The sequence below is a fragment of the Rhododendron vialii genome, chromosome 2a (genome assembly GCF_030253575.1).
Source record: "Rhododendron vialii isolate Sample 1 chromosome 2a, ASM3025357v1".
Classification (NCBI taxonomy): domain Eukaryota; kingdom Viridiplantae; phylum Streptophyta; class Magnoliopsida; order Ericales; family Ericaceae; genus Rhododendron; species Rhododendron vialii.
In genome coordinates, this window is record NC_080558.1 from 12,859,299 (window position 1) to 12,872,778 (window position 13,480).

Below are 13,480 nucleotides of genomic sequence, written 5' to 3' on the forward strand. Positions count from 1 at the left end.
CAAAAATCTAAAAATTGTTGTTCGAAACCAGCTGGTATTGATACCATTTTGTTATGGTATCGATACCCCCGCGCCTGGAATCTTGTTAAGTCAGTTGGTATTGATACCATTTTGGTATGGTAATGGTATCGATACCAAAGGCCTTAAGACAAATTTTTTTATAACTTCAGGCAAACACAACTTTAACATCTGAACTCTGTTTGGGGCATATTATATATCAAAATTGATGTACAGAAAATCTATTATCTAACAGTGGTAGTCTTATGGTCAATTTTCGAATCTATAAGAAGTTATAGACAAAATACGATAGGGTTTTCGTTAGATTCCAAACCGATCTCGGAAGTTATGTTGTATTCAAACCTTATGTGTGATTTGGTACACTTCTAAGTGTTCAAGGTAGACATATTTGTGCACATTGGGCATCAGTTACCCTTAGAAACATTTGAGTGAGATACGGATGTTCCTAGGTTCGTTTACTTGTTTGAATGGTCTAGCGAGGCTTAGGTGGTAGGTTATCATATTTAGGAAATGTTCGTTAATGCCTAGAAAAAAATGTAAGGTGCAAAGGGTGATCGTATATTAAAATTGGAATGGGAATACCTATATAATGATGATTAATTAAGTTTATGAGAAGGCAATGTGTGGTACAACTCTCATTCTTGCCTATTGAATTATAAATTGAAAGGTGAAACTATTTTTAATTATTTGCACGAAGTTGAGCTATTGAATGACTAGTTGATACTTCGTGGTACAACCAATAGATAGGTGATGTGAGTATGTGAGTTTCATGATGTCGTAATTGTTGATTCACTTATATTGGATTGCTTTGATGTGTACGCATGAGGTAAAGGTTTGGATATTTGCTGAACAAGTGTGGTACGATAAATGAAATACGCTTGTCAACTTACTGTGATATAAAAACTAGCAAGGATAATGATTGGTTGTGATTGAGGGAACAAACTCATGGTGACCCTAACACTCGAGGAAAAAGACCTAAGGTGACCCAAGTTGTTGTGATTGAGGGAACAGACTCAGGGTGACCCTAACGCTCGAGGGAAAAGACCTGAGGTGACCCAAGTTCTTGTAATTGAGGGAACAGACTCGGGGTGACTCTAACACTCGAGGAAAAAGACCCGGGGTGACCCAAATGATTGTAATTATGGGAAATGACTTGGGGTGACCCTAACGCTCGAGGAAAAAGACTCGGTGTGACCCAAGTGATTGTGAGTGGCTAATGTTGAGAAAAATAATTAAAATTTCTTGATTAAAAAGAAAAGGATTTTAACAAGAAAATCCTTTGGCATTCTTGAGTGAATCAACGGACTCCGTTATTTGGGCACAAATCAACGGACTCTGGTATTCAAGCTCGAATTAACAGAGCTTGACTCATACTAGTTTTGTATATCCTACACTATTTTGCGATTAAAAGGGGATGATTTTATATGAAAATGGTTTGATAACCAATAATTTGGAATTGAGACAAAATCGAATATTCAAATGGAAAATATTAAACCTTGAACTTGGGTTGGTATCTCATGGACTTTTAATCATTAGGCTCTTTGTTCAGGTGTCGGTTTAAATGAAAGACATGCATACATGTGATTGCTAATTACTAATGTAACGTTGATGTTGAAATAGGAAGTATGACGATAAGGGTAAATGATGAGGATAAAATGGATAGTAACTTGTAACTTGTAACTTGTTTCGTATGAATGTTTATGTGATGCATTGTGAGAGGTGTATAAATGGTATTTGCATGTTAAACTCATGAAAAGAAATTTGATGTAAAAGAGCTTTGGTAGGTGATAAATTGAGATTGGAACACAAGTCATGGGTGAGAAAGCGAAATAAATGATGATATATCGACACTAACATGAAAACATGATAAAGGGGACACGAGGAAGGATACGATAAGTGTTAACCTGATATTGAGAAGATTAGACTGGGTAGTCGAGTGTGTTTTTTGTTGTCGTGTTGAGGTTGGGTTTGAAGTGTCCATGTTCACCTTATATTTCTCTTCTTTATACATAGTGTGTATGCTTAGATGAGATGCACGTAGGTTGGTGAAGTGAGACATGAAAGAGAAAATAGTTGTTTAAAGAATCCGAAATGTTTATAGGTTATTAAAGGGGATAGTAACAAGGAGATATGATAATGATGATGGCAAATAGAGGTTATAAGCGAAAGGTGTTTGTGCAAGGTTAAGAAGATTGGCATGCACGAGATAGAGTTCTATTTAAGTTTTGTTTTTGTTGTTAAGTGTTGAGGTTAAGTCACATATTCTACTCTTGGTCAAAATGCTATTGTTTTTATTAAAAATGTTTTTCCTTGGCACTCATCTTCTCATAAGTACATAGAATTAGTTAGAGATTTCCCTATTAGACAAGTGTATGGTCAATCTTTCATTTTTCAGATGTGATTCCAGAGCAATAGCATGGAGAGAAGTGCATGCATCCAAGTGTATATTTTTGAAAGATGTGATAGAAGTGACTCATTGACATTTTGGTAAATCATGTTTTGGGATGTAATAGAACCTTAACTCAAGTTCTTTTAATGATGTAATATCCTTAAACTCTTAGAGTTGGAATTGTGATTCAATGAATAGGGAATGGTAAACTCATTTGGGTTCGATGTATATGGTTGTGAGGATTTTATTTAAGAAAATTTATTTTATTTATGTTTAAAAAATCGAGGGCGTGACAGATCATAAAGAATCAAATATAAATGCACAATATGATGAAATCCAGGCATAAAACTAATTCTATATGTGTATTTTCGAGATATATGCAAGTGTGTATGTTCACATATTAACACATGCAATTTCATAATTATGCTAATTTATACAAAATATATTTTAAAAATATTTTAATTTTGAGAGGGGGCACGTATTCGCATGGAGGCGCATGCCCCATTTAGATCCGCCCCTGAATGTGGAGGAAGAGTGAGAACCAACTTCGATTTTCTCAAACGCAGAATTGAGTGAAGAAGAAAACATGCAAACGCAGTTGTTGAGGAAAGTTCAGGAGACGTAGAGCTAGGATTATACTAGACTAGGATCATTCTGGTTCAGGCAAATGGGAATATTTAAATGCAATCCCCATCAACTACAAAAAAACTCCACTAATATATATGTTGCCACAAACCCATTCTTGTATCTTCCAGATTATAAACCAAGGTGCATGTTTCTTGACACGTACAATTTTGATGGTTACATTCAGTCCCTATCCAACACCCATTCTGGTGCGCGGGTCCCACGGTTTTAAATAAAGGCCGTTACATTTCATATTTCTTGTTAAGTAACGAGATTTCAGACCTTTGATGCAGTTACTAATTAGTCACGTATTGGCCGACGATCCGATATCAGCCGATATATAGCTGTATCACCCATTAAGTAATGAGATTTTGGACCTCTGATACAGTTACGTACTTACTCATGTATCGGCCGATATGTAGCCATATCACCAATACCTTTTCCAGTGTCGCGATTTGAAACCCCCATTTGGTTTATTTGTGTGTGTGCAAGAAGCCTTTAGAGTTCACACTTAATTCTCCCCTCATATATAATCGATAAACTTGAAGAATTAAAGCAGAAACTATTGGAGATTTTTCAAAATAAAAAAGATTGCGGGAGGTTATTTGTAAAAAGGTGCGACACATTTTCACATGGGGTATGACTTTATGTGAATAGTTATAACACCTATTAACTTAGGGTGTGATTATTAGGAAGGGATGTAATACATGGGGGTGCCTCAAGAGGCATGATCCTTCCTAATTAATTATTTTCTTGAAATGGTGCCTACTAAAATCCTTCCTAATTAATTATTTTCTTGAAATGGTGCCTACTAAAAGGCATGATCCTTTCTATTGATTAATTGTCTTCAAAAGACATACCCTTTCTAATGTGTGTGTACTAACGACACAACCTTTCACGTAAGGGTGCCTATAAGTCTATAAATAGGCCCTTGGTTAAGTCATTCTACACACCAAAAAAAATATCTAGAAACTCTCTCTCTCTCTCTGACTCGTTGTTTTCTGCGTTGTTATTCCGTTATTCTGCAGAAACGGAATTAAGAGTCCTTGGTTCAATTGATTCTCTTAGGCTCGGTATTCTGTCTGTCCTTCGTTTGTGCGGACGCAGGCAGAAGATCATTGATCGGGCTTCGTTTTATCCTCAGAACAGATTCGCTGTAACCCGGTGCACACCAATTGGTAGGGGCGAATACTATTTTCAGAAAGCGACGTCGTAACGTGACTCGAAGCTATTTCTATTAGATTGTTCAAGTTGTAGAAGGCTCCAGATTTTGAAGGTTCGAGTTTTTGCACCAACAGTAACATGGGGGAATCAGGTCTACATGTTCAAAGCCGCTTAAGAAAAAACCACAACTGTAGAACGGTTGTGGTTTTTATGGGCCAAACACTATTGGGCCCATGAAAATAGGCTCAAAAGTGTTTTGCCCAAAAGTGTCGGGAAATTTGAGGGCTAGTTTTTGGTGGAAATTTCTACACTCTTTTGTCACATGTTTGTGAGAGAGATCAGCTTCTCTTGGAAGCTTATTGGCTAGACTTCTCATGGAAAACAAAAGGCGTGAGTGCACTGTGAGTGTTGTGCTTTTGGTGGAGAAGAGAGAGAGCACTGTGTGTGCGCGGGGCTGCGCGCTGCGGCAAGAAAAGAGAATGGGAAAACGTGGAGTGCTCCTGTGTGTTTTCGGTGGTCAAGGAACAAAAGGGGCAGCTATTTCCTTTCGGTTTCGGGCTCTCCGTTCAGCTTTGTTAAGGGCTTTGGATCATCTATTTTGGTGATCTTTCCACTTTGGTTGTAGGTTGTTAGATAGGGTGTCTGTGAGATCTTTGATCTCTTTGTAAACCTTAGTGATAGGAGAAATTTCTCACTCTCTCCTGTGGAGTAGACATTGAGATTGAACCACGTATATTGCTTGTTTATGAAATAATGAAAAGCAAAACAAAAGGGACTCAAACAGGTGGTCTTAAGATGAGTCTCGGCATTACGAGGCACCAGCATAACCAATCATTAAACATACATGCCAACTCATGTTACGAGGTACAAGTAGCTAGGCAGGGTATGTTGGAGACACAAGGTTGGTATCCATCATGTGGGTAACTGATCCACATGTACGTAACCGCAACTAGGACTTCTAACGACATGTTACTTTTCTCATCCACGATATGAATCCGAACACCAGGAGCTACCCACAGCAGCTTGAGGCTCGGCTCGTTTAGAAATCGAGCCAAACTCAAGATCGAATTTTTAGGCTTGTGTAACAAACTAGACAAGCCTATACATCCTCCCCATTCCAATCTAGTACTAAATGATGCCTAAAAATGGACTAACAGCAGATGATGCTTCACAAGTCTTTTCCATAGACATGGCATGAGACGTGGGGCAGCACTCTCTTTAAATTTAGCCTCGGTATAGGAAATTGAGAATACAGATTTAGGTATGAAATAAAACAACACTTAAATGGATACTCAAACCTACATTCCAATAAGGGAAAGTCTACAATACACACTCCTTAAAATGGTGTACCATATGCACCTATTTTATGGTTCATTCATAACATTTTAACATGTTTCGTAACTTTTGTTCTAGAATTCATAACTTCTCAGCAGTACAATTCGTAACATTTTCATTATGATTCATAACATTTTGGTGTATCTCGTAATTTTTATACGATTCGTAACTTTTTAGCAATACGATTCGTAACATTTTCTCTATAATTCATAACATTTTTGAGAGTGCATATAATATACACCCAAATAAGAGGTGTGTATTATAGCATTTCCCTTCCAATAATCCAGTAATGATGCATAAAAATGCCCTAATGTGGCCGATCAAAAAAAAAAAAGCCCTAATGAGGCAGATGATGTTTTAGGTGAGAAACAAAGGCCTGACTCGGGAGAGAGTCGTGAGATTAATAATCCTGGACTATTTTGTCCTGGTACTAATTTAGCCCTGAATCTTATACAATCCTCTATTTGAACGCGTCATGTTCGGATCCATCTCGTGGGTGAGCAAGAAACATGTGGTTAGAAGCCTTATTGCAGTTGCTTGAATCGATTAAGAATTAACCAGTCCAAACCCTAGGGCTGTGAATAATAGGATGAGTCATATCTGACAGGCTGAAAGGGTGGATTTGAGCAGCGTGGGTCAGCAACTTCCTTGTATGCTAGCGAAGGAAATTTTTTATTATTTGGAAATTCTGTAGAGGTTGCTCGGATTAAAATCTAAGCCATCCATTGTCCAAGTGGACAGCCTGATCTGTCTCACTGCAGCTACACGCTATAGTGCGGGGGTTGCACTACAACATCCTCAAATCCCCATTTTGTAGGTGCAACACAAATTAAAATGGAAAATGCTTCCGTACATATTTCTATCTATCTGGATGTTTACGATATCAAGTTTCAAATAGGCAATTGTTGACTAGTGAGGAGCAAGAGGACCCTACGAACACACAAAAACCCAAACATGCCGATGCGAGAAGCCAACATGGAAAATAGAATGGGGATGAAAAGAAACACAAACTTAGGTTCAGCTATAAGTCATAAGACAATGAAGAAAGAAAAAAGGACGAATACTCGAACAGAAATTGCAGAAATACGCATGAATCAGGTCTCTGTGTTCAAAGCCGTTTAAGCAAAACCCACAACTGCTTAAAAATTTAAGGAGTATGAAGAGCCAAAGCCAAAGCCATTACACAGGAAGTCTCTTTAACTATCACATTGAAACACATAACCGGACAAAAAGCACTCAAACTGAGCAGCCTTCCAACTAACTCAGAAGATCTCGGCATGCTTCACAGGTCTTGCACGCTCAAACCTGCAAAATTATGAAAGGGGTAAATGAATGTACTCCGTGCAGCAATCAATTATTGCCAGTCAAATTTACTCTAGTTTCAATAATCAAAATGATAAAGTAAACACAATGAGGCACCAGTACACCAAACAGTTAATTTACATGGAGGGAAAAATGGGGACTGGAGAGCGCAAAAAAAAGCTTTTTAAGTACTTATAGTTTCATCCAGGAATACTTTTCTCATAGTCAGTTTGACCATCTCATCTTGGAAGTTCAGGTAAACAAAAGCAATTTACTTCATACTTATAATCAATTCTTCATGTTCATATCACTGATATCTGTCCATGAAATAAATGAAATGTTCAAATAATTTGGATATTATCCAAAACTTGAGAGGAATGAATGCAGTAATAACCACACTATGCATTTCATGTCACTATTCTTCTCCTCCACCCTTCAATTATACATTCCCAGGTGGGACCAAGCTTTCATAGATATCTACCACATTGTTCAATTCTGAAAGAATCCCCATTTACATGACATACAAACGCCTGCAAAACTAACTACGGGAGAATGATAATCTAAGTTCAGAGAGAGAGAGAGAGCATGAAATTCAACCTGGAGGAAGGGATTGCTTCAACTTGTCAGCCTTCTCAGAGTCAAACACACAGAGTGTGTAGAGGTACTTGGAGCAACGGACCTTGAACTTGACAACATCTTTGCTCCTCTTGATTTTCACGGAACGTGCATCCTTCCTTCGGGCAGTTAAAAGGAAGTCCTTGATCTCGTGGATTTGCTTAGGCTGTGAATTGAAAAGCAGAAAATGAGGAACAGGCAGCTGAAAAAAGGTATGTCTAGGATAACAATATCAGCAGATAAATGTAACACCTCAGCCTTCTACACTTCTTTATCCTCAGGAGACAATGGGTAAAAAGACCATCCCCATGACACCACCAAGTATGTTGACATTTTATTTAAGAAATTTTCAAATTCTATTTGAACTTTTCAGTAAAATGACCAGCACTTCTACACAGTTTCAGAAATTGGTAGTCATGGCTTCGCCAAAACACTGCAGATGGAACCTCGGAACAAACAGCAAGGTATGACGTGCATTTCCAAAAGAATGTTGCGAGGTTCGCTAATCAACCATCATAATCATAAAGTTTTTTCCCTAACAATAGTAATCATTGCAAAAGAAAACACAACCATAATCATCGCGAAACTTAAAAATGAGCAATATAAAGCATAGATGCCATGTATGACGGATACGAATCATACAGCAGAGATCTATTTCTGCCCATCTCAAACCTCATAAATGCAAGGGAAATTCATATGATTCTGAGATAAGAGAGTGAGAGAGAGAAAAAAACTAGTCCTACCATCAATGCAGACGTTTCTCTTTTCAACAATATCATATTATCATTTATTAATTGAGCACATTTTTCATTGTGGAGAGGGGAGGGGAATCCTACCTACAGCAGAAACTAAAGAACGCTCCCCTGTTAGTTGGTTGTTTTCAAAATTTAGTAATCCAGAATACTTCTGCAAAACTGTTTTTTGAAAACATAAGCATTCATCGTACTTTGACACTGTTTAGTTTGTACTTGACACGGGAGAATTCCGAAAAATTTGTTTGCTCTCTTATGTAAAATGGGATTTTCTTTTAAAAGAGATACTGAAAAATTAGATTCTAAATCAACAGCTCAATGAAAACAAATTCCTCGAAGATGGTCTTGAAAACATCAACCAAACATGGTAATGCTCCAACGAGTCATTAGTCAGTCATTTGGAACTAGAACTTTGGATGGTGAGAAAGGGTGAGAAAAGAAAAGGGATCCCTTTCCCACCCAATATCATCATTTTTTTATGAGATTTGGTGAGAAAGGGGAAGAGAAAAAAAAAAATCCAATTTCTGTACTTTTTTCTCCATTTTTCACCAAAATACTCAATCCAAATGAGTGATTTGGAACCATGATCTGTTCTTTTCTTTTCTCATGAAATCCCTCCATCCAAAGGGGCCAAGAATAAAAACCTCAGAATCCACGACATATCAACCGTAATCGCCTAGCTTGTTTTTCACTGACAAAAAGCAACAAACAAGACGCTAGTTCAATCGATACGCAGCATCGCTACAAAATCTAAGTTACAGGAATAAAACGCAAACAAGTACGCTGCTGTACGCACACCAAATCGATCGAAATGATACCACAAACTACAAACTCGTTCTAAAATGAGAACCGATAAATCAAATCGAAGAACCCTAACAAGAACTCGATGGTCACTTAAAATCTACCTTTCTATAGCCTGGAATACTGGTTACTGTTTATCCTTGCATGATTCGATCGAAATTGGAAGCAAATAGCAATAAATCAGCTAACAACGAGAAAAAATCGACCAAGACGTAATGGTATCAAGCATTAGATCAATAATTCGAGGTCGGAGAGAGAGAGAGAGAGTACCATTTTCGCTTCAGTTGACACGTTCCAAACCCTAAGGCTGTGGCTCTGAGTTAAAGAAAGAGAGGCGGGACGTTAAAGATGATCATAAAACCCTAGAGTTTGAGGGCAGTGCGGGCTGGGCGACTGTAAAATGGTTTAGTTACCGGGAAGGCCCACGCAAGTAGATGGGCCGGGCCAATCTGAGAGTCCGAATAGGTGGGTTTTGAAGGCAGTGCGGGCTGGGCGACTGCAACCCATTTCCTAGTAATGCTTCAGACTTAGAGAGCCATATGTTCAGACATAGATATTTAATGCACCGTCGGTTGTGGATACATTTGTGTTTGAATCTGTGTCGGACATCCCAAATCGTTTCCATTCCATTCTGTTCTAGTAGTATTTAGGTTTGGTGACGTAAAAACCATATTTATTACTAACGTAATATCCCCGTTTTGTCATTGCAAAAGTCTAACAGGAAAAAGAAACAGCATAACTGTTCCATTGTATGCACCTAACTCGACCGTAAAAAAACGAGCCAATCACGTACGTCTCCACGTACCAACTTGAATGCCAGCATTAAAACCTATCTAACATGAAGTAAATGAAGCACCAAGCATATCTGATGTCAAAAAATTGACTTCTTGTATATGAAGGAATTTTGTCATAGGTGTAAGTAAGGTATTAACTCAAACCCAAGGGGAATGATCATAAATTGTAGGGAAGACATTTACAATAGAGGTTGGAAGTTGAGGGTAGCAGGTTGATTTTCAATGAAATCTCACACTGGTGACTTCTCTAGGGCGCTGCTATTCGCAGCCATTTATTTTCTCTCATAGCCCACTACATTTTCGGTAAATGGTTGTTGAAAATCATACATAACATTTCGGTAAATAGCTGTTGAAAACAAGATTATATTTCGGTAACTACATGTCGAAAATATGTTCAACTTTCGGTAAACAACTGCCGAACATACATTTTCGGTAAATAGCTGTTGAAAAAAATATTATATTTTGGTAATTTGATGCTAAAAATATATCTCAATTTCGGTAACTAACTGTCGAGTATAATTGAAAAATTTTAACGGGCTATGGGAGAAAATAAAAAGCTGCGAATAGCAGCGCCCCTTCTCTATTGTATATAGCCCCCTACTTTTTCTTTTTTTTTATCTGCAAAAGTAAGAAATTTATTAATCATCGAAACACAAGTTTACAATGACTAGAAGGATTCAAAGTACGATGGCATGATAACGAGAAAAAAAAAACTGATATTCCAACTATGTTGACACCTCATTGTATTGCCCTTAACTTGATATTATTGACATAGAAATTGAAATTAGGTACTGTTGGTCCTGAATTATTAAGGTCGTGCTAATTAGAGTTTTTACATTTGGAAATTTTGGTTAGTTATTCGGGAAAAAAAACCCCTTATTAATAGCCATTTAAGTCTCCATAAATATTACAAAGTGATTGAATTTGAGTACTCCTATAAATTAATGTTGAATACATTTCCTTTTATCCATGGATATGCATGAAAAATTCTTTTGATCTTGCTCCATCATTTTCCCCTTCTTGAAAGTAAAACTAAACTATGATTGACATCATTGTTGTATCTTTTATTCTCTCTTGCTTTGATAAAAAACAATAAAAAAAAAAATTGACATCTGTTGCTAATACTAACACACATGATCCTTTTCTTGTTCCCCTATTAATTAATTATCCAAATCCATGCTAATCAATTTTCATTAGAAGTAGAAGGGAATTTCAACCTGTAAATAGTACAGTAATTGAGAAAATTGAACCCCTGCCGCTATTTTTTTTTTAAAATTTTCTGGTGCAGCTTATTTTGTTTTTTTATCAACAGAATTTTTATTAATCTCCGAATTTAAATTTCCAGTGTAGCATATTCATCGATCGATCTATTGTAACTGCAAATTTACATTGATACCTCATCAACTAGTACTGGCTTTTACTTTGTCATCTCTTAGTTAGGGAGAATAATCTGCAATTACCGCATCATATCTATTTCATTCCACGTTAATATCGAGATCCAACGACTCTTTTCATTTTTCACAATGTCTCTCACTTTCTGAGAAGTAACGAACTTCCAAAATTCTCGAGTTAAAATTAATATTCTGTTAATATCGAGGGTCCTACTCTTTTTATTTTTTACAATGTCTCTCACTTTACAAAAAGTAACGCGCGAACTTCCTATTCTCGAGTCAAAATTAACGCGGTGGTCCCAAACTGGAGTAAATAAGTTTCCATTAATATGGGTATCACAATCCAGCTGAGGTGAGTAGGATAATAAAATTGCCCCGCTGGTGCCACATTAAAGTGTTAAAATTTTGAAAAAAGAAGATTGCTAGGGAAGCCTCTCTGCTTCCCTCTCAAAATGTTTACAAAAACCCTGTTGTGTCATTTCTGCTTATTTATTTGTTGCCTCATACAACAGAAAGATAGGAAGCCGAAATCATGAAACAAAGGTTGGTTTGGTTCACCTTCGGATTCACATCGGCTTTGGCAGCTCTGTTCGTCTTCAAAGATCTTTGGTTAGATCGCGATTTGGTTCGTCTTCAATACCCATCTTTTGTATCTCATCTTCAAGCCTCCTCTGCGTACGTATATAGATGTGTCGATAGAGTCATATCTATGTATTTATAGGTTTCTTGCTTTTGTTGTTTTGTAGTTGAAGGAGAAGGTCGACACCATGCACATCAAAATCTCCAATCTCGAACCAGCAGTCCTCCGTCCAAATAGTAGTAGTACAACTTTGATTTCTCTGAATGTTTCAGTTGGGAACCCCGCTATCAGTCATATAGCTGGCTGAGGTAAGTGTTTACTTTGTTTTCTGGATCCTTCATTCTCCGATGTGGTACGCTACATACCTGAATTTGGTACTTGCATTTGATCATTTCTATGGTTTTGTTTCCTCATGATATGGTTTTTGCCGTACCTAACTATCTTGCCATTTTCAAGTGTATTCAAGGATACTGACTGTGAATTGCCACTACAGTTGAAAAAATTGTAAGAGAAATATGGGTCATGTTCTAAAGTTAAGACTATAGAAATATACTAAAAATATAGGATCTATATATACTATATTAAAGGTTAAACATAGGAAATCCCTCTAATCACACAATAGAAATCACAAATTGGATACATTATAGCATCTATTATTTTTCAGAAGGTGCATGGTTTGCCGCCACTGAAATGCGAACTCAGATCGATGCTCTAGCACGCCGCCACTGGAGTATTTCTTTCTATTCGGTTCCCACCAAAGTGCTCGTGAATCGTAGACGTTAAAACTCAACATCTACTAACTACTTACAAATGATGGAAAAAGATTATTGCGAAAAGCTGACACTAGAAATGATTTACAAATTTAAATGTGGTTTTTATGTTTTCCATAGTTTTGTCGTCCTTCGTAAGCCTTTCGTGCTTCTTTTCTTTGAATTCTCATAACACGATTGATTTCATTACCCCTTTTTATTGTTTATTTTGTATTCCTTATCGACGCCTTCGTTATTCTATTCTTACAACGTCGTCGTAATTTTCTTGCAGGAGGATGAAGGAGAATTTGAATTGAAGCCCCGGTTTTTCGATTCGCATCTCTAGATATAAAGTAGAAACTATTTCAATGCGGAAAAGTTTTTTTTTTTTTTTTTTAAATCTTTCCTTGGAATCATATGCTTAAGGCTTCATGAAAGCCCCATAGCTTGCGACGTTTTTCTTTACAAACTTTTATTGTTTGGTACACTCCTACCCAGTTATAGATACTCTTTTTGAGGTCTTGCTCCAACGGCTAAAGAATTGTTGTCCCCTTGAGGAATGTCTATTTGGATTTTTTTTTTTTCTTTTTCCAACTTTGAAACGGGTAAGAGGGGCAAGCAATGTGTGCGGTGCAATATGAGTGTCGCTAGCATTATTGACAAGATACTGGCGATTGCATATGAGACTCTCACTCATGTCCTTTTGTGTATTGTACCCCACCAAAATTCTAGTGATACCACCATATTTCAACACAAACATCGGCATACAATCACATGAGTATCCACAAATACACTGAATAATGCAGAGTGCGGAGCTGCTCTCTATCGGTGTAACTGCGCATAAAGTGTTTGTGCAAAGTGCGTGTCATACAATTCAAAACATATATAGTTAGTTAATGAGAGAGTTGTTTCAAGAAGATCAAAATGAAAATAGATCACAAAAGAATTTTCCAAACAAGATTGGAT

The 13,480-nt window shown here is 37.1% G+C and overlaps 1 protein-coding gene and 1 long non-coding RNA gene across 2 annotated transcripts; one reads left to right on the forward strand and one right to left on the reverse strand.

Moving 5' to 3' along the window:
- Positions 1 to 6,605: 6,605 nt before the first annotated feature.
- On the reverse strand, positions 6,606 to 9,421 carry LOC131316853 (large ribosomal subunit protein eL38z/eL38y). The gene is made up of 3 exons (XM_058346340.1): positions 9,271 to 9,421; positions 7,430 to 7,613; positions 6,606 to 6,835 (listed from the first exon to the last, which is right to left on the reverse strand). The coding sequence occupies exons 1-3, from the start codon at positions 9,271 to 9,273 to the stop codon at positions 6,813 to 6,815; spliced, it is 210 nt and encodes a 69-aa protein (XP_058202323.1). The 5' UTR covers positions 9,274 to 9,421; the 3' UTR covers positions 6,606 to 6,812.
- A 2,229-nt stretch (positions 9,422 to 11,650) lies between these two features.
- On the forward strand, positions 11,651 to 13,036 carry LOC131316856 (uncharacterized). The gene is made up of 3 exons (XR_009197309.1): positions 11,651 to 11,810; positions 11,932 to 12,073; positions 12,807 to 13,036. It is a non-coding gene; the product is annotated as an uncharacterized LOC131316856 (long non-coding RNA).
- The last annotated feature ends 444 nt before the right edge of the window (positions 13,037 to 13,480 follow it).

Excerpts from the sequence above, each read along its gene's own strand:
- LOC131316853 (XM_058346340.1), bottom strand. Across the intron at positions 6,836-7,429 it reads GAAGCAATCCCTTCCTCCAG|GTTTGAGCGTGCAAGACCTG; the intron begins GTTGAATTTCAT and ends ATAATTTTGCAG.